The sequence below is a fragment of the Lissotriton vulgaris genome, chromosome 4_1 (genome assembly GCF_964263255.1).
Source record: "Lissotriton vulgaris chromosome 4_1, aLisVul1.2, whole genome shotgun sequence".
In the NCBI taxonomy this organism is placed as follows: domain Eukaryota; kingdom Metazoa; phylum Chordata; class Amphibia; order Caudata; family Salamandridae; genus Lissotriton; species Lissotriton vulgaris.
The window spans coordinates 775261961-775282765 of NC_141691.1; the positions used below are offsets into that span (position 1 = coordinate 775261961).

Below are 20805 nucleotides of genomic sequence, written 5' to 3' on the forward strand. Positions count from 1 at the left end.
CCCATGGCAACGCATACCTGTCAGCTTCATGCGCTTTTCGCCACAGATGGACTACTGCGACAGCTTCAACGTGGGTCTACCCAGATGCACCCTCACCAAACTGCAGTGTGTTCCGAATTTCGTTGTAAGGAAGGCTGCTTGCTAGAAAAAGCGTAATCATACACATATTGAAGTTGCATCTAGTGCTTGCACTCCAAGTGGTCCTCTCCATGTAGACCTACTATGGGGTAGTCAAATCCAGTTTCAATGACAGATTCACAAAACAATATGAGTCTGCAAGGGTAGTGCATGCACCTAGAATTAAGATTTACAGGATGGGCGAAAAAAACATTAGGTATGTAGGCCCTACTTATGGAATGGCTTGCCGAGCAAAATTCAGAACTCTAAAAAGGGCAGAAAAGCACTCAAAACGTGGTTGCTTTGCTGAATTATTCCTTGTTCTCGCTAACTGTTTAGCAGCTAGCTCATCAGAACCAACCATGCATAAATGTGCGATTGATGTATAACAATCCAAACTTTTCTGAATTTGCTCATCAAAAACAAATAAAAGTCCTACACGGATTCCAGTCTTGTGCAATGGATAGAAGTTACTGGTGCTCCTTTGTACCTCGCATAGCAGGCCATAATGTATGAGGAACCACACTCGGGCTATCGATTTTACTTTTATTAAGATTGCTTATCAAATGCATTTTTACACCCCCCCCCCCCCCCCAAAAAAAAAAGCATTCATGCAATGCGCTCACTGCACTATAATGTTCCTCAAAATATTCATGAACAGGACAGACTGATTTTTTTTTTTTTAATTTTGCTTAATACAGGTGAATAAGAGATCTGAAATGATGTAAAGCAATATATGTAATAAATAATCTGCACATGAGATACTTCCCACGTCGACATTACATAATACTGGCTTGTATTCTGAATACTTAAAATGAATCCAGTGACAGGATAGTTAGAAGTCCATAAAAATGCTGTTTTCCCTTGTACGAAATTGTTCAAGTATAAAAATCCAATACAGTGTAAAATATTAAATTTAGGTCAAGAATAAAAAATGCAAGTATTGCAGTTTTGAGTCATCTTATAAAGCAGCATTTTCTAGTTAAACAATAAACATACAAATGAGCGAAAATGTATGCTCTCCATTTGGAAGAACTTCACATGAGAAAAGAAAGAAACTGCAGTATATTTCAAAATGTAAATGGCGACGGCTAGTTCCATCATGCAGTGCACATACAGAATTTAAATAAATCCAAGTCAACATCTTCATTTGAATAGGGCAATACTAAATATGCTACATCTAAACCTACAAAATAATTTATGCCATGAGATGAATACTCATTTTACATCACTGAACCTAAAGCTAAGGCCTTTAAAGAACAGTGCGGTAAAACGTCAAAAATAAATATGTTTAAATAGCATTATATTTAAGGCACAGTATGAACCACAACATTAAACCTTGTAGAATTGCAGTCCGATAAACGCACCTTGTGCTGCATATTCACCAATAAATACACCATTTTAATATTATTCTGAAACTATTTATAAAAAAAAGTAGTAGACAGACCTTTTTCCAAACATGGAGAACTGAAATTCCTTCAACTCGAGTAAAAATGTCAGAATATGTATAGCATACCATGACTTTTTACCATAATATATTGCGGGTGAACGGACATTTTGATTTTTCTGGGCTTACATCTTTGGTATACAACAAAACTGTTTTACCTACAGACCGACATAGCCCTTCATTCTTACACTGGCCAGTGCTGTTGGTAAGAGCATTTATCATAGTTCAGTGCTTAAAGTGGAACCAGCAACACTGACCAGTTAGAGGCAAGTTTCTGCAGGGAGAAGCAAGGGCAGGGAAATGAGATGCTGGAAACGATTACAGCCCAGCTAGGAGTCCAAAAGAAAGTACATTACACATACCCTGATGCACACTGCTAGAAACAAGAACACTATAGCAGCCCCTGACCCAAAAGGGTTAAACCCAGCAGGCCTTCTCTGGCCTCTGTTCACAAGCTATGAATAGAGGCAGTAAACAGAAGAGAGGCTTGCTGCAGTATCACTGCTGATCCCGTTTCAGAACAGAAAAGCTGACACCAGCAGTTAAAAGTTTCCCAAAAGTGGAACAGGATGGGGATAGGGATTAGTGAGTGACAAGCTCAAACAAGCACAAGTGATGTGCCCTTTCCAGAACTGTCTGTGTTATTGATTGTCTGTACAGCTGCTGCACCGGCTCATTCCACATCGCTTGTTTCGCAGTTCCGCTTGTCCAGGGCACCAACGAGAATCCTCTTATGGTGCCGGTCCATCCTGTGGCTGGCGCGCCCTGTGCCTCGATTCTTTCATGCCTATTCAGACAGAGCGCAGAGCTTGCACTTTAGGAGTTCTAGAGGCCATAGTGTCAAACAAAACAAAAAAATAAATTGGTGCTTTCAACACAAGAAAGTCTGTTTTTATGCCATAGATATTGCTGTGATGCTTTTGTCCTTGGTTCAACTTGTCGAAAAACGTAATTTTATGCTTGAAAAGGCAGTTAGCTTCCCTGATATTGTGAAAAATATACCTCCGAGGTTTTTCTTAACACATAGTATTTAACATTCTCTTGCCACTGCTCCAACTGTATAAGTTTCCATCGCCTTCAGAACATGTGGAGGGGGATCCCCTCTCGGCCTTCACTGTCTGAATGTAATCAACATGATTCGAATGCATACTGTACAGAGACGCTGGAATAAAAATGTTGCTTTCTTCTAGCATTGCCCGCCCCCCGCCCCTTAAAGCTGCATTTATTAGTTAACAGTCTCTTTACTACTGAAACTGGAAGGCTGAAAATCTGAAGGAAATAAATAAGTTTCTTGTAGAAGTCCAAGCTACTATTGCATACGGTCAGTCTGCAGCTGCTGTGGCTGGTATTGGCCAAAGGCGGCGGCTGCTGCAGCAGCTGACCCAGGTACTGCAGCTGCAAGTGGCTGCTGTACTGCATAACCATAGCCCGCAGCGGTAACGTAGCCAGCAGCAGCAGGGGAGGCGGCATACGGGTACTGCTCGTAGGCAGCGGCAGCCGCTGCAGCAGCAGCAGAGTATTGTGCATAGGCGGCTCCAGTGTAATCAATGTACGGCGACGTGGATGCAGCAGAGGCAGCCGCAGGCTGGACATGCGGAATCATAACTCCTGGCTGCATGAAAGCCTGAGGGTAGACATAATGTGCAGGAATCCTGTGGCAAACAAAAGGAAACAGTTACTCTTGATTAACAGCCAACACCCAAGGCTAGATAGAAAACAAACTCCTTTAAGTGGAGAGCATCGTTATAGGGTTGCCACAATAATTCAGTGCCTCAAGAGATGTCTCAGGTTCTAACAGAGTCCCACTTCACGATATGATTTGAAGCAAAACACTAACAGTATGCAGAATCTCAAATATTTGGAGTAACATTTGTAAGAACCCAATAAATGGGCAAATGAAGGAAAAACATTGTACATGCAGTTGCTACTAACATTTATGACTGCAGTGTCAAAACATTACAGTGGCAGCTGAAAAGCCATCTTAGGACATTTTCAAGTTTGAAACCTTCAACTGCATTCAAGAACAAAAAGATAAACCTATTGCAAGATCATATCGTGGCAACCCTAATTAAAAAGCATTGCTATGCAGATTCTGCACACATTAATTCCTCTGCAACCTCAATAAAAATATTAAGGGCAGGCATCAGGAAAACTAAAAACATCACAGTGTAAACACAGCAGAAATCACACCTCCACAACGATCTACATATGCAAATAAATACATTTAAACACAAACGGTAGGGTATGATGATTTTTCTTCACTGTTTGCATGGCATATTACCATTAATAGACCTGGACTATTTCTCCAACGCACAAAGCATTGAAAGAAAAGACCACACTATTCCAGCTGAGACCGCAAACTCAAAACACAGCAATACACTTTATCGCCATTTCTCAGTTGTATTCAGCAAGTACTGCTAGTGGTGTGCCATTAAAATGATATATAGGAATACTTCACCACAATCTAAATGTTTAAAACATTCAGTGCTCATTAAACAGGATGGCCCTGAAAGTACAAAGCACACGTACATGCCATCAAATCATGCATGGCACGAATACGTAGGCAGTAGCTCAGAGCACCAAAAGCCTAGACAGCTTTTGGTGTCATTTAGGTCCAGGTTGGGCTGAGAAAAAAAAAATACTCCTCCAGTTTATTAAACATATTTATAACATTCTGGAAGAGGAAAATAATGAAAGCTGGTTCAATTGTTCCTAGGTCATGAAAACGCTTTACGAAGTTCTTTGGACAGCCTCCTTGACACCACACAGCCAAGAAAAGCATCACCTTTTGATTTAAGCAGTGTCACCAAGCATGGAATCGGACTACCTGTGTGACTGTTATGCGCTGACCCAATGAGACACTGTAGTAAGGGACTCTAGGCCTGAACCACAGGCATTGTCCCTTAATACTGCGAATGGTGAGCACACCCGATCTAACCAAAGAGCACAAGATGCCAGGATGTAGAAACAAGACTGAAAGGAGGGGGTGGAAGAAAAACAATTTGCGAGGAAAAATATAAGAATGTACAACTTTACTCCATTAAGTGAAGTCAATGCAAAAGGGGACATTCTTGTTATCCTCCATGTCACAGCATTCAGCGGCATTCCGGGCTTTCGAACTTAATCAAAGAAGCTCAAATAGAGGGCAGAAGTACTCTTAACCAGGAAACATTTGTCATATGCTGCATTATTGCCAATTACTATAGGACTATACAAAAAAAGGAACTAGTCTATCGTGCGCAAGCACAGTAAAAAGTATGGCCGCAAGGTCAACTTATCGAGCACGAGAAAACTAGCAACAGGTGGCTTCTTGCGAAAGCCAGTCTACTGAAAATGAACCCGGCAGGAGTTCCTGGTGCTCCATACTTTTCAAAGGAGTGACTGGCATAGCCGGCTGCTCTCAAGCTATTTATGGCTCGTGTCAAGGGGAAACGAGAAGCTTTATATGGCAAAGTTCCTACAAAGTGATACTTTTTAAAAAAGCAAGCCTGCGTACTGCGAGCCAAGTGGAAACCCAAAGGACTGCAATAAAGTAAAACGTGTGGCATCGTCAAAAGGAAATGGAAAACAAAAAAACAAAAAAAAAAAACTGTGAATGGACCCACGACTGCACTTCTGAGAGTCAGAGAGGAACGAGCGACATATCTATAAAGTGACCATTTAGAAAACATGACTGGTGGAACGCTGCCAGAACATGCGCAGCACCATACCCGCATTTCAATTTTAGTAACAATTCCATTCAAACAAACACTTCAACGGCATAATCCTAAATTCACGTTATTCCTCGTCCCTGCACACAACCATCCTTAAAGACATATTATTACGTTGCTCTGAATATAATGCATATTGATTGTAGGGAAGTACAGACAATAATCCCATCACTGCATCAGTGACGGCAGAAGAAAAGAAAAAGAGGGGGGGGGGGGGGCTCAAGGATAGCATTGGTGTCAAACAAGGCCGATGAAAAGAAAAATCTGTCCTAGACCATGGTCACGCTCCAATAAATACAAAACAAGATAGCGTATGATTGTAGCAAAGCACAGGTGTTGCCCGGCACCGATCCACTAGCTTCTGATGCTGACTGACACCAGTAACCCACTCGCTGTCCCTGCACCAGATTAAAACTAGCCATTGAGTGGAGAAGCGTGGCTCAGTGGTTAGAGGCGGCAGACCTAGAAGCTGAGATTGGCCGTGGACCAGGGTTCGATTCCCCGCCTCGGCGGGTCTCGGGCTCAAAAATTCCACGGAGTTGACAATTCTCGCTCTGGTGCCTACTCGACTCACGGGGTCACACTCTGCGACACTGGGCAATAGCTTGCTTAATCTCCACTACGGCCCCTCGCGGCGGGATGCCTGGCTTTCACCTTGTGGATACCCGGCCGGGGTATCTCACAGGGGAATACCAGGACGGGTTCCCTAAGCAAGCGCCTTGAGGCCCCTGGGTTAAAGTGCGCTATATAAATCGAAACACATTTACATTGACTAACTCTGAGCAGGGTTTAAGGGGAATCCTCAAATCTGAATACACTTTTTTTTAACAAGTAGGAGTGCCGTCCAGATAAAACTGCTATGTTTTTACAGAAAATAGTTTACTCTGCAGGGAGGAGAAGAGAATCAAAATAAACATACAGGAACCCAAGGGAAAGACAAACTAACTCTGCGGTTGTTTGCTACAATTATAATTTCTGCTCTTGCACCACTCCCTAATCAAAAGAGAAACCAGTGGCCATGAAATAAGTGTCAATTTAGCCATAGTACTAAATGAATAGTCTTTAGGTCCTCACAAGTTATTACCAAACTCAGATGTGTTCCCTTCTTCAGAAAGTCAGAGATGCCAGAGCCAGTGTTCAAAGCTAAACAGACCCCAGAGAAGGTTCTCAGATCACCATGCATTGGGTTGTGGTAAAACTGCTGCACATGCAAATACAAATTAAGCAAAACATTTTCCAGCAGGGAGTTGTGTCTCGAATAGTTTTGTCCAACAAACAAAATGAAAACAGCTGAACATCAAAATAGAAAAGGTAAACCGGACTCACAGAAGGCCCGAAGTCTATTTAGGAGTAGGTGTTCTGCTGACTTTATAGCACAGGGCCCCTTGACTCAATGTCATAAGAGGTAGCGTTTCCAGATTGTGGCCTTGAAGGTACAAACTGTTACCATTATGCAATAGTTGAAGGTGGTCAAGGAAAGCAAAGCAGGACTAAAAGCACCAATATGCATTAGGTTGTCGCACAAAAGCCTAGGACTGGAAACACTTTCAGTGAAGACATAGAGCAGGCAGCAGAAGTTCAACCGGCAGACCAACATTAAGCATGTGCTCACTGGTGTAATTTGACTTTTTAGGACCAAAACGCGCATTTTTAAAGGTTTTTTCCACAATCTTCAGAATGAATCACAGAAATGTGTAGGTCTTCTTGAAACCCGGCTCAGCCAAGTAAGCTTTTCATCCTTCCAAAATCAATAACCGGCCAATCAGGGAGGTTGGCAAAACGGAGATTAGCAAATGTGGTCTGGGGCAATTCATGGGATTGTACACTAATTAAGTTTATTTCCGATCCTTAGCTGGTGCATCTTAAATATCAGGACAATTTTATATATGTTTCAGATTATAAAAGCAAAAGAAAAGCATTGAGTAGGTGATAAAGTAAGCAATATAAAGCGCTGCCCTAATATTGTGATCGCCATGGTCTAAACTTTCACAGTAGTGATAGTGAACGAACTTCAGTATTCCAACCATAAAGTCTAGTCCCAGACTATCCAAGACCAGAACATTAAAAGCACTAATACTGTAAACGCCGTAAGGCCCTCGACCGCATTAAACCCAGTTTTCTTGCAACTGCCCACTTCTACCTTCGAAAGAATTAGAAAAAGTTCACACAATTAAGACAACTGGCTTAATTTGAATAATGAAGCCTGCAATGTGCATTATTTTACTTGGAACGTTCTGGGGATGTTCTGTGCAGACAAGCAATGTGCTTGAAAAGAAAGAACATTTTATCCAGAACATGGTTCATCGAGGTCTCAATACCTCGAAGACGACAGTGAAGACAAGCTTCAGCACCAGTGATATTATATCCACTGTTGTCGGCTCAGATTACCTTAAGCGGTTTTCAGTCTAGCATCCAACATCAGCAATCTGCTGTACTTCACTTATATTGCACTGACAAATGTTCCCTTTTGCCTTTGCAAAAAACTGAAGGCACATTTGCATGAGGAAAAAAAAAAAAAAAAAAAAAATTGGTGGGTCACGGGTATAGATTTTGGAAAATTCTAGTTAGAGGGTTTTCTGTGCCCAAAACTCGGAAGTATGATGAACTCGAAAATTAGACGGCCAGTATAGAAGCACAAGGTTAATAAAAAACAAAAGAACCACCAAACAAAAACAGACAACATGCAAGCATTAAAGCTCATTTTCTTAGGAAAAAAATCCACACAAACGGTAGCACTCACTACAAAAAATGTCAGACAGGCTACAGCTTCAAAGCAAACCAGTCCTATTGCTCACCACGAAAAACGTCACTCCTCAAAACAAAACCAAATCCAAAATCCACTACAGCGTTCAAATCCAAAATAAAAAGCACACATTTTAGCTACACCACTTCAGGACTGAAATCGAAAAAAAGCACACCGATGTCTATTGGCTAGAATGACAAAAAAAATTGAAACGTACATGCATCATTAATCACCATTTTAGCTTGAATGTTTACTGGTTACACAGTTTAATTCCAAACAGAACTATTCCACCTGCTTATCATCAAAGCCTTCTGATCAGTTATCGTAACTGATAACGATCCCTGTCAGATTAGAAAGAGATAAATACAGTTGAGTCAAGCGGAAACTTAGGGGAGAAAGAAAGACGGGGAATCAGTCCGTGCCTTTGCATTAATAGGGTCGGACTGCGGTCCGAACAAATAGACCGTACAGTAATAACATTTAAAGAGTCACATTATCAGGGAAGTCATTTAAATGATATTGAGTCGGTATAAGTGACGGGTCAGGGGAGGTCTGGGGCATTAGGTCTTCTGACACTTCCAAAACTCAGTCAATAAAACACATTCTACAACAGGTTTACTAGACTTACCCAAAAGGCCTCTGTATAAGTGCTGGGTGAATCTGCTGAACTCCAAAGGCAAATCCTGAAAAACATTGCAATCTGCACATTAGGATGCAATTTTAACAATTTAAAGATGCTTTAATTGTAAACTGCATTAGAACGAGAAAAATATGAATGGGGGCGTAGGTAGCACCGAAACACCTTTTTCGTTAACCTTTTTTGTGTGGGTGTGTGTGGGGGGGGGGGGGGGGGGAAGAACCCCTATACAAACCTAATTTGTTCTGCACTTGGCATTCCACTGGCAATATTAGGTAGCATGGTAGCATTTCTGTGCAGCAACTGAGGTCCCCTCACTAACTCTGAACAGCAGTTTTGCTAGTCCGTTACAGAGGGCCCGAGGAGCAGCTCGTGTTTCTTTAAGACCATGTTGAATGTGCCACTTTTGAGATCAGCTGGAATGGATGGGGTGTATGCCTCGTCATCCACTAGCACACAAATGAAATAATCATTGGCAAAGCCAATAGGTCTCACCTCTTCAAAAAGCTAAAGGCTTTGGCAACGTGTTTTTATTCAAGTTGTACACCGACGTGGCCGCTGAGCAACATGGCTAAAAGTTAGTGGCGGCGAGTGGCGTTGAGCGAATTCCGAAGAATGGAGTAGTGTCCTAGAGTGGCGTGGCATAGATTACCGTGTATTGGAGTGGCACAGAGTGGAGTTGCACTGCATAGACTGGCGTATAGTGCAGTGTAGAATATTTTAGGGTGCATAGACGTAGAGTGTTTCAGAGTGCAGTGAGGTAGAGTGCTTAAACATTAGATACTGAAAGGACCTATAAGTGATCACTTCAATACCTGGTAGATTTTAATTTTCACTATGTATATGTTAATGTGGTGTATTGTTCTTTATGTGTTCTGGACAGTCGTTGAGAAATATGAAAAGAGATGTATATATATATATATATATATATATATATATATATATATATATATATATATATATATATATACACACACACACACACATGTTGAAAAAGAGGCTTGGTGAGGGAAACTTATGCACAGCGTTTATGGCAAGTGACATTGCAGCGGACTAAACTAATTTCAAACGCCACCAACAGCATGGCGGAATCCTGCTTCAATTGCCACATACGAAGAGCTGACCAATCAGGAGAGATATCCTTCTCTTCAAAAACTGGAGCGCTGTGCACTAGATACCTACACTTGAGAGCACTGAAGAAAGCGGATTGCTGAAACGCGTCTGCGAATTAAGTTGGTTTTAAACTTTCCCTTTGCCTGTGTGTGCCGTACTTTGCATACGCTGGAGTGTGTGTATAATATATATACACACACACACATATATATGTTTAGAAATATAAAAAATAATATTCAAAACATAATTTGATATTTATGTTGTGTCAGTGGTTTCAAGATATCTTTCTTGTAAGATTTGTCTTATTTGAGTCATGAGAAGTTTCCCAGATATTGAAGCGATCACTTCTAGGCCCTTCCAGTATCTAATGTTTAATTAATAGCATTAGTTACAATTATTTTAACCAACAGAACTGTTTGTAGCTCATAACTATATACCCAGGTTCCGAGGGACACAGGGTAACCCCATTATATTTAATGGGTAGAACAGCGGCACAGAATTAAGCAGCGTACAATGCAGTGTTGTAGACTGGAGTACCGTGGACTAGTGTGGCACCGTAGAGTGTAGTGGAATAGAATGTTGCATAGAGTGAAGTGTTGTAGAGTAGAGTGCAGTGTATAGTATTGTGCCATAAAGTGCAGTGCTGTAGAGTAAAGTGGTGTAGAGTGCAATGCGTAGAGTGCACAGAAATTCAATGCTGTAGTGCAACGTAGAGCGTCATAGAATTCAGTGGCCCATAATGCAGCAGCGTAGAAGCAGTGACGTTGAAACTAGTGATGCATAGTAGAGTGGCGTAGAGTGCAGTGGCGTAGACCAGCGCAGAGCGCCATAGAGTTAAGTGATGCAGAGTAGAGAGGCATAGAGTGCAGTAGTTTAGAGTGGACTACCATAGAGTGCATTGGCACAGGTTAAATTGTTCCAGAGTAGAGTGAAGTGGTGCAGGCTAGAGTGAATTGGTTAGAGCAGCAACACAGCAATGGTGTAGAGTAAAGGGGTGAACAGCGCAGTGGTGCAGATTAGGTTAGAGTAGTAGATAGTCACATAAATCCGCTTGCTTTGAAGAAAAATAAACACAAAGCCCCCTCATGGAAGACAGATCCCGACACTTTACCTCTGTCAAATGTGACAAGATAACAAGATTCATAGGCCTGTTTACGGAAAGGAGCAGGTGTAGAAGAATACAAGGAGAGGTAGTGTGAATAGTCTATATGCTCCACGGGAGGGACACTCAAGCTGGACCGCCTAAAACAAATAGAGCCAGCAAAAAGCCGGAAAATGTGAGTTACAAACTACAAAGTCACAACGTAAGCAACCGGCAGAATGCATTCCCAAGGAAGCTTTCTGAATGTCCCGAGGTCTTCAGCAAACCAGACAGCTGCATTGGTTGGAAGGCTTCGATCTAAAGAAACCGCTGTAAGGGCCATATGTATGAACACATTTTCCCATAGACACAGAACGGGTAAAACCCTTTGATACATCTGACCCCTAGTCTCTGTAAAGTAGTGCAAAAGAGCGCGAGGAAAAGAGGGTTCAGGAGAGCATACATTCTATAAAATCTGGAATACAATAGAAAACAAGTATTGGCATAGCCAATAGGTCTTGCCTTTGGAACTTTAGGAATACTTTGAAATTGCAACACATCCTGGGTGCTACAACATCTACTGTTCTTTAACGTGGAAGCTTGGACACCAATGGGCACATTATAGCACTGCATTGAGAAGTACTTATTTAAAGTGTTATTTTTGTACAAATGATAGTCCGAACTCGCATCTGAAGGTGCTCTAATATACGAAGAAAATGAAGGAAGGAAAAAAAAATAGATACTAAAATCCCCTTACGCACTCAGCTTGGAGATGTAACAATCAATCACAAAAGTGTCAACTAAGGGACAACAATACACACCAGTAACAACATCGCCAGCAATAAGTGTCACTCACTTCAGTTGGGTTGTTTGGTTCACTAACTTGCTAATTGGTGTCAACTAAAGACTCATGTAAACAGCACTGGTCCTTACCCACCACACGTGTTGATGAATGTGGTCCCCTAGTTAGAATGGAGCAATATAAAAGCAAGAGCAAAAGAAAGAACAGATCGAGAAGAGCAAAAGCAAGAGAAAGAACAGACAAAAGAAAGACAGCAAGCGAAAGAGCAATATCAGGTAACAGATCGAGCGTGAGAGCAAGAGACGGTAGAGGAAGAAGAGAGAAATAGTTTCCCAACTGCTGTATCCTCTAGTTTGCATTTAAGGAAAAGGGTTTGTCTGCTCTGGTAAAGCACCTTTGAAGTTGCTGCAGCTAAGACGGAGAATTTTACCATTCAGAGCCATAGATAAGAATCTGTATAAGTGTATCTCGTAAGCACCCACACTGTACCCTAGGACATGGATACTCGAAGTATGTATGGCCCGGGGGCTGCATACAGCCCTTTTGACCTTTATATACAGCCCCATGGTCAACAGGAGCACTGGGCTGCTGTTTACTTGACTCGGAACTATAAATAAAAAGAATAGACAGGCAATCATTTATTTTGAGGTTAACAGGTGTTAAAGAAAGAAAGCAACTAGCGAGTTCTGCGTTTAACTAAAAGAAAACCTACATTTTAAAAGACATCTTACAGCAAAAATATAAAATGAAGAGTCTCAGCAAAATTCAAACCAAAAGTGTAGTTAATTAACATGCAGAATCTTTTAACCTTAGAATTGATTGAATCTGTGCATAGAGAAGTATTAATTTAAAGAGATAGTTTTCAAATATGAATTTAGAAACATTAACTCTCCCTGACAACAATGCCAATAGTGAACTAAAGAGGCAAGTCAGTTCTTATGTACACGTTTTGGGTGGCATAGGTTCCTATTATACATGAACAACATTATAGTTAATTAAATCAAACACAGGAGCGAGTTTTGTACAGCGCACACCCTGAAATCACGTATTTTGCTGTCCAATTATATGTGAATATGAAGAGAAAAAAAAAAGGACCGCAAAATTAAACAATTGTCTGGTATCTCAATTTAGACAAGTGGGGAATATGAGATTAATCCCAGGTTTTCCGGTTCTACATTGTTCAATTAAACCAATAGATTTATATTCCTTCGCTTACACCTACCTTACCGCCAATACCCACCTCCACCCACCCTGCTAGCATCAATGAGGCCCTCTGACACAGACCAAACTTTTTGGCCCCTGGGAACATTTTTGCGAGTACCCATGCCCTAGGATCATATGCCATGGCCTCAAAGTTAATACCTGTTGTCCATGCAGCTCATTTAAAGAGAGAATTTGGTGCAAGTGGTGGTGACCCTTCACTTTCTGGTATACTCTGTGGCCATTAGAATTATGCAATTCCGCAATTTTTTTTGTATAATTATCTGCTGCATTGGCTACATAATCGATCATCTGCTGAACAATCTGCAGATTTTAACATAATTGTTTCTATTGCAAAAGGATCAAAGTTATTAAAAACGTGGAGTCATGTTTGTATGGAGTGGAAAGCACTTTGCAAAGGTTAATTGATGATCTTTCAGCTGCTTATTTCCTACTGCAAAATAATGAAGTGATACTATAAAAATAAAAAAGTGCAGCAATCTGCCTTTTCTTGCTGCATAATTTTGTCAAGGCTGCAGCATGATTTGGTGCTTCCCTGACACATAGCAACACAATGTTTTTCTCTGCCCCACTGGCTGTGCATATAACGCTCGACAGTTGAGAGCTTTGTGCACTAGCAAGTAGATCATGTGGAGAAGGAACCTACAAGTGGAAATGTATAGAATCACAAAAATCAGTGGATGAAATTTTTGCTCACAGATAAGATGTGCAAATATTAGGCAATAAGCCAGCATGACGTAGAATGCACAAAGCAAACATTTTTTTAAGACTGCGTCAAACAAGGTTTACCTCGATAACATTACAGTTCCCACTCAATGTACTGAGTGTCAACTCTTACTGTACAGATACTCTTCTGATGACATGCAATGTTCTGCTTACCTGGCTGCATTATTCTTGGCTTAGCTCCCAGGTATGCAAGGTTCACGTTGGCTTTTCTGCCATCAATGATGGGGTTGGGGTCTTTGCAAGCTCTTTCTGCAGCCCCTCGATCCGCCATGGTGACCTTAAAAATAAATCAGTTGATTAAAAAATGTAGTCGTAATGTATGCTTCTTCATGTCTTGATAAGTAGCATAAGCCTCACTGCAAAACACAATTTGCAAACGTGCCATTCCCTGAAACAAAAACAGTCATGAAGGACTTGCTTAGCACACATTAACTGGCAAGTATGAACTTACACGGGCCTTTTTCTTAGGGGCTTGAATAGTGCAAATTAGGTCTTTAGAATGGCCTTGTTGTGCTCTCTTTGCGACTTTAACATTTACTGTGGATGAAGATAAATCTGACTGGCATATTTTATGGTGGCCAACCATTCAAGTTATCACACAAGCTACACCAAAAACACTTGTGTACACTGCTTAACATTTCTATTAAAACCAGGACATCCACGACACCGCTGGGATCCTAAGCCAAGTATAAATTCTATGTCTCTATAGACATGTAACTAACACTACACCATTCTCGGCTACCAATGCGAAATGGCTTTGACACACACAAAAAGAAACACATGTGGTAAAGTGCTGGTTACATTAGCTCATCTAAAGGCTGGGTGGCAGGACAGATAGGAAGGTAGGTATTTCTTAATCTTATCAGTCTTGACCTAATCAACTTGTACTTAAAGATAAGGGTAAAGAAAATTGTGACCATGGGATACATTGAACAGCGTACAAGATTACTACCCCATCCCCAATCTATTTTGAGGGCTTGTTCCCAGCTGGCCTAATTCAAGGTAGGACAGTCCCCGAGCCTGGGGGCGGTAGTTGGTGACACGGGGGGGGCGAATCAACTGAAAGCTATAGTATTAGGCCTTCAAGTTAGGAGTGATGTGCGCATTGCAAACCCCCTTCCTTACTGTAATCACAACATGATAGGTGCTTTGTTTAGAAGCCATGTGCCGTCAGGAAGCTGGGAGCCCCGAAACGCTCATGTGCTATAAAACACGAGGGCGTTTAAGGTTTAATAACTGACGTTAGGCACAACCCGGGCTTTTGGTAGCAGTAACAGTTCACTTTAAACACAATATGTCGAATGGTTTCTAATTAAAGTACGGCAAGTCACCAACTGCCAAAATGCTTGACTGGAGACAACGCAAGTACCAAAAATAATAAGTGTCATGGGAGAACGCAACGGTGAGTAAACAGAACCGCGACAGGTTTGATACTCAAGGACCGGGAGGGGTGTCTTAATTAAACAAAAGGGAAAGTGGGAATGGCGTAGAGACCGCCGAGGCTGGCGGGAGCGAGAACCACAACTCCACCTCGAACTCAGCGAGGCTGTGTGTTGGCAAACGTGCCTGGGGAGCCCTTGAATAACTTAACAAAAGGTGCGACTATGACACAGGGGGGTGAACACGTAAGATTCCATTGCCATGTCCTTCAACCACAGCCGACAAAGCGGGGCATCTTGGGATTGGATACGCACACGTGGGAGTCCAACAATGTCTCCCCTGGAGAGTTGTTGTTGGTGGTTTACAGCCCCCCTCGCCCCACAGACACATCACTTACAAATCCATATCCGCGGGACTTGCCAGTCTGGCGGTCGGTGATCACCACTGCCTCCTCGATCTCCCCGAAGACCTCGAAGTACTTGCGCAGGCTGGAGTCGGTCGTGTGGTAGGGCAGCCCCCCCACAAAGATCTTGGTGTAAGTGGTGTCCTTCTGCGTGCTGTGCATTTTCCTCGCTGCCTCCTTCTGCTGTCGCACTTCTCTCACACAACAACAAGCCCTCTGGTCCCTGCTCTGCCTCTCCTCGGGTGCTGTGTAGGTATGCGGGCGACGTAAAGTACAGTCAGGTTCACTTGTTAGCTGTGGGGGTGTTAGGGGGTACTGCGAGGGCCTTGGCGCTTCTCGACGCCACACTGAAGCTCTCTCACCCTTGGCCTTCCCCTAAAAGAGTCAGCAGCAGCTTAGGCCACGCCTCTCCAGCTGTGGGCGGGGTTTGAGCAGCGGTCGCTCGGTATTGGGCCGTTGGTGGCATGACGTATGGAGAAGGGAACTAACAGGTTGCCCGGCTGTTTTTGCCTAGCAGCTGTCGTAATTGAGCCCACACAGAAGGGAGGGGGGAGAGGTCACCTGTGCCTTCACAATCACCCCCGCGCACACCACCAACAATCATCCACCAGCTGTTCCTGCCAACAGCTGGACACGTACTCAGCATGCCTTAAGAAATGGCTTGAGTTACACGCAGCGCGTGGGTTCACGCTGGGGATGGGCAAATGACTGGACAAAGCCGTATTACAGGTCTTCAAACCTCAAGCTCAGGTTAAACTGTTCAGCTGGTTAATGCACCTGTTGCAGGCGGTACTTTCTCAGCTACAAAACTGGTGCACCAGGACAGTTGGTTTTTTGTTGAGGATTTTAGGTAATGGGGATCATATTTTCGAGATGCTATGCCAAATTACAAGCAACCGTGTATACAGTGCTGGAAATGAAAAAAAAAAACAGAAGTATCCTGGGATCCCATAAACAGGGCCGGCTTTAGGGCTGGTGGCGCCCGATGTGACAGTGGCTGTTGCTCCGACCCCCCCCCCCCCAAATGACCACCTCTGCCACGGATTTCCTCACTAGCACCCTTTTAACAGTGCCTCTCAAGTCTCCATACCCACTGTCTCTCGGGTTCATATAGTTTTTAGCACCACTTATACCAGTGAAAGGTGTCAGAGCACTTTATATAACACACACATTGTACAGAGACAATCATATGTGTGTAAATCAGTGTATAGGACATGTTACATCAGACAGTTCAACAAGGTGTAGTGTAGGAGTGACGTCATTGATACTGGTAGGAAATATAGTGTAAGTTCTTATTCAGGAAAAGCACAAATTCAAAATTTAAAACGTAGCATTGTTAGGGGTTCTCTTTCATAAAAAGAAATGTTTCCTACCCAAATGAACCCTTTTCACAATATTTGGATGATGAAAGACAGGGCAAAAAACATATAGCTCTAACATATACCTTGCAGTTTGCATACAGCTCTAGGTTGATAGTTAATAGCTCAATTTCCTATATTAGGATTTTTACTTTTAAATGATAAGTAACAAAAGGAGCCCTCTTACAGAAGCAGTAACCCTCTAACCTATTTACATTTTATGCACTTCCTTATCTGCATGGTACACGTTCTTAGCAGCAGGCATTTTAACCCTCTGTGCTACCTTAGGATGAGTCAAAACGTCCACTAGATAAACCTCTGGTCCCTTTCAAGGAAGAGGATTAATCACCAGACTTCTCTTGACATTTTAATTGATGTCTGAAAGTTGCTGGAGGCCAGGAACAAGGCAGCAGGTGCTTTTAAAATGATAATACCATTTTCAAAAGTGACATCCCCACCCTAAGTCAACACCCGGTGCGGTCACACTGATCGCACTGCCCTAGAGCCGGGCTGCCCATAAGTTGGGGTAAAGGAGCGACAACAGAAAGGAGGTGAAGTCACAAGGAGCGTAGCTTTACAGCAAACTTCTCAATTCTTTTTTAACAGCATCCAAAGAAACTAGCAGCAAGGATAAACGAGATATTATATCACATCTGCCTTACTTAATTTTTCACTCAGTTTTAAAATATCTTCCTGACTTAATGCAACTGCCACAGTGCTCTTTGTGGGCCCTGCAAGTTCTAGAGAAGAATAGCAGTAAGAGAACTGCAGTGATTCAAACACTTGCTGGAGAAATCTGTGTTCAAACTAGTCACAGGTGTGAGTCATTGAAAAATAGCAAAGTTGGTTAATGTACCTGCTGAAAAGCACACCATATAATATGTAGCTCAGAGATTTAGATTTGATCTGGATGGCTCAGTGTGTTACTGCTTTGGTTGCATAGACCCAGGGCACAATTCGGGGGTATACACACGTACACGGCATCCACCCACTATTTTCACAGGGTGAGCGCTGTCCCCCCTGCCAAGAAGTTGTGCCCCTCAGAAATATGCAGAACTTGTCCCGGTGTAATTTTCAGACACCAGGACATGTTCAGCAGCGCCTGTACATTGTATGCTTTCCATTCCCAGCAGCAACGTGCAGGCAGCAAGGAGGGCTTTTTTTCACCTTCAGCTGGGCCGAAGTTAAGGGGCCATCAGGCCTCCTTTTGTTTGAATAGCCTGACTGGAGGCAGCATGGAACTTCACACTTAAATGTAAATGCCAATCAGGGGAAACAAAGGCACGAAGTGTTGTGCAGTCCCTACAAACGTATATAGGACCTGCATGTTTAGACAACATACACTGTAGAGGTGGTGCCCAGACTGATTCTAGACACCCCCACCGGGTATGTTAGCCTGGATACCAGCTAGCTCACAGTGCCACTAGAAACACCTCTTACCAAGGAGAGAATAGTTCTTGGCAACTATCAAACATGACAACCCTGACCCCTCAGGATTGTGTAAAAAAACAGTGCAATGGAGAGGAAGATTGAGCTCCGTCAAGACTCCAGGAAAATGTGCAGATAAAACGCTTCCCGAGGCGGAATCAGCTAATTTAACGATATGAGCTAAAGTGTTATAAGCAGAACGAATCCGAGGACCCCAATATACCCCTGGAATCCACAGTTTTGAAAAACCCTCCCCCGGCAGACAAGCAGTTGGAGTCCGATTACCTGACCGGCGAGACCCGCGATCAGCAGCATTTTTCTCGGATTGGTTCGTCCTTCACTCCCTGTCTGCAGCAGACTGGCCGATAACCTGCTCTGGCTCCGAGGACAAATCCGAAGAACATTGTGTCGAAGTTGAAACCTGCATGACGGGGTGGACCGCAGTTGTGGTGCAGCGGAGCCTGGATCCCGCAATCACCCCTTCAAACAATAACGGGCTGTGGGAGAGAGCACGAGACGCTGCCCGGAATTACAGGAAGACGCTCGGCGAGATCAACTTCTTCTTCCGGGGTAAGAGCAGCAGAGCCTGCGATGCTTTCGTGTGTGTTTGTGTTGGTGAGGCGGGTGCAAGCACTGAAAACACAGTGAAAAGCCCACAAGGTAGTAGTAGCGAGGTCTTCAGTACGGGGCATTTGAAAGGAGAGGTGAGCCCTAATTCTCCTGAAAACCGAGTGATTATACAAGGAACAAAGTGCAAAGAGCGTCACAGTGAAAACTTTATGACGATACAAATCCCGATAATTCCTTGCTGGATGAGTGAAAGGAGAGGTGAAAGTCTCGCCCCAGAGGAAGTATTGGCAGAAGGGGAGCAGACACACAATAAGCAACAGAAAGGAACTGAGGCAGAGGAAGACGAAATAAAAACCCAATACAATAAAGACCCATTACCACAGAATTCGGAGGAAGCTGGTAACAACCACACTGCCTTACCTCTGGGAAAACACAACATTAGCAAAAACAAAAAGGAAAAAGGCCCCCCACAATTTGCTTACACCACAAGATCAAGATCAAAGAAGACACAAGCAGTAGGAGCAGCCTTGTCCTCTGTGTTAGAGAGATCGGAAGAGGGAGGAGTAAGGTCCGCATACTGTCTTAGGAATCAAAACCTATCTAAACAGAACCTTCTACAGACTACAAAAAGGTGCATGACCCCGAGAAGCACAAAGAAAAACGTGAAACACCCTCCACGCTCAGAGGAATTAACAGAAAATATAAAAAGCAGAGGGTCTAGGAAAAGTAAAGATCAGAAAATCAAGATTACACCATCTCTGAGATCATATTTTAAGGTACAACAAGTGGTGCAAGTAAGAGGAGGGGGTCATTGTCTAGCAACTAATACGATCAATACAGCAAACATAGCAAGTACAGCGGGCGCAGCATCTCTGTCAGTATCGGACAAGCAGTGTGTCAATCCAACTTCCGAAGAAGAAGTGGAGGAGTTCGCAGGTGAGGAGACAGTAGAGAGAGCAGATATGCAGTCGTCCTCGACTCCGAACGTTATCGCAACCCTTCCATTGACACAATCAATATCACCAACACAGATAAGCCAGTCACCTCAACCAGTACAACCATCACAAACAAGCTCCCTGAGTTCCCCGCAAACCGAAATAGTTAATGATCAAGAAATTGACCAAGAAACTCAAGAGGATGCATTAGAGCAGGAACATATGGATTATATGGTTAAAAACAAGACAGAAAAAATCTTGGAGGTGTACATGGATAAAATGATGGACAAAATACTGGGGGAAATGAGAGAAAAATTCTCAATCTCGGAAGGAAACCAGAATAAAATACAAGAAGTAGTTGAAAACCTAGATCAGAAACTAAATGATTTAGGGGTCAGAGTTGCAGCGGTCGAAAATGAACTTGGTTCCTTAAGCAAAAAGATAGACATAAATCAAAGAGAAATAAGACATCTAAAAGACAGCGAGAAAGCCATCAAGGAGAAACTAGAATCTTTGGAAAACCAAGGAAGAAGAAACAACCTTAGAGTGCTGAATGTCCCTGAAAACTCAGAGGGATCTGACATTAAGGCTTATGTTCTATCTCTCCTAGAAGAATTTCTTCCTTGGACGAAAGATTGTGACTTAGCTGCAGATATTCAACGAGTCCATAGAGACCCATTCAGAAAAAGCAAGGAGAGGAAGGCCCCGAGAAAAATCTTGGTAAATTTCAGAACCTATTCTCTGAAAGAAAAAATATTGAGTGAGGGACTAAAAACTGGGAATTTCAATAAAGATAATTGGTCATTTCCTATTTGATCAGACATCTGTAAAGCCACACAAGACAGGCAATAAGAGCTGGGGCAACATATGCAGGAACTGAAAGCTTTGGGAGCGAACGTTCAATTGAAATTTCCAGCTTCCTTAAGAATAATGTGGCGAAATAAAATGCACAACCTAAGGGAGCCAAAAGAGGTAGAAAACCTCATTCAGCTGATAAAAGACCAAATCGAAATTGATAAACTAAATAAGGAATAATGCAGTAATGAAGTAATAGAAGGAACAAACTTTAACACACTTTTCCTAAAAACTGTAAGAAGAACCTAGGAATTTTGAAAAAAAAATGGAAAATACATA

At 42.6% G+C, this 20805-nt stretch overlaps 1 protein-coding gene across 1 annotated transcript; it reads right to left on the reverse strand.

The window, feature by feature from the left end:
- Nucleotides 1-785: 785 nt before the first annotated feature.
- Nucleotides 786-15761, reverse strand: RBM24 (RNA binding motif protein 24). Its single transcript, XM_086965117.1, has 4 exons — nt 15375-15761; nt 13751-13874; nt 8646-8700; nt 786-3216 (listed from the first exon to the last, which is right to left on the reverse strand). Exons 1-4 carry the CDS (start codon nt 15540-15542, stop codon nt 2874-2876), a joined length of 690 nt encoding a protein of 229 aa, XP_086821243.1. The 5' UTR covers nt 15543-15761; the 3' UTR covers nt 786-2873.
- Between the last annotated feature and the right edge of the window lie 5044 nt (nt 15762-20805).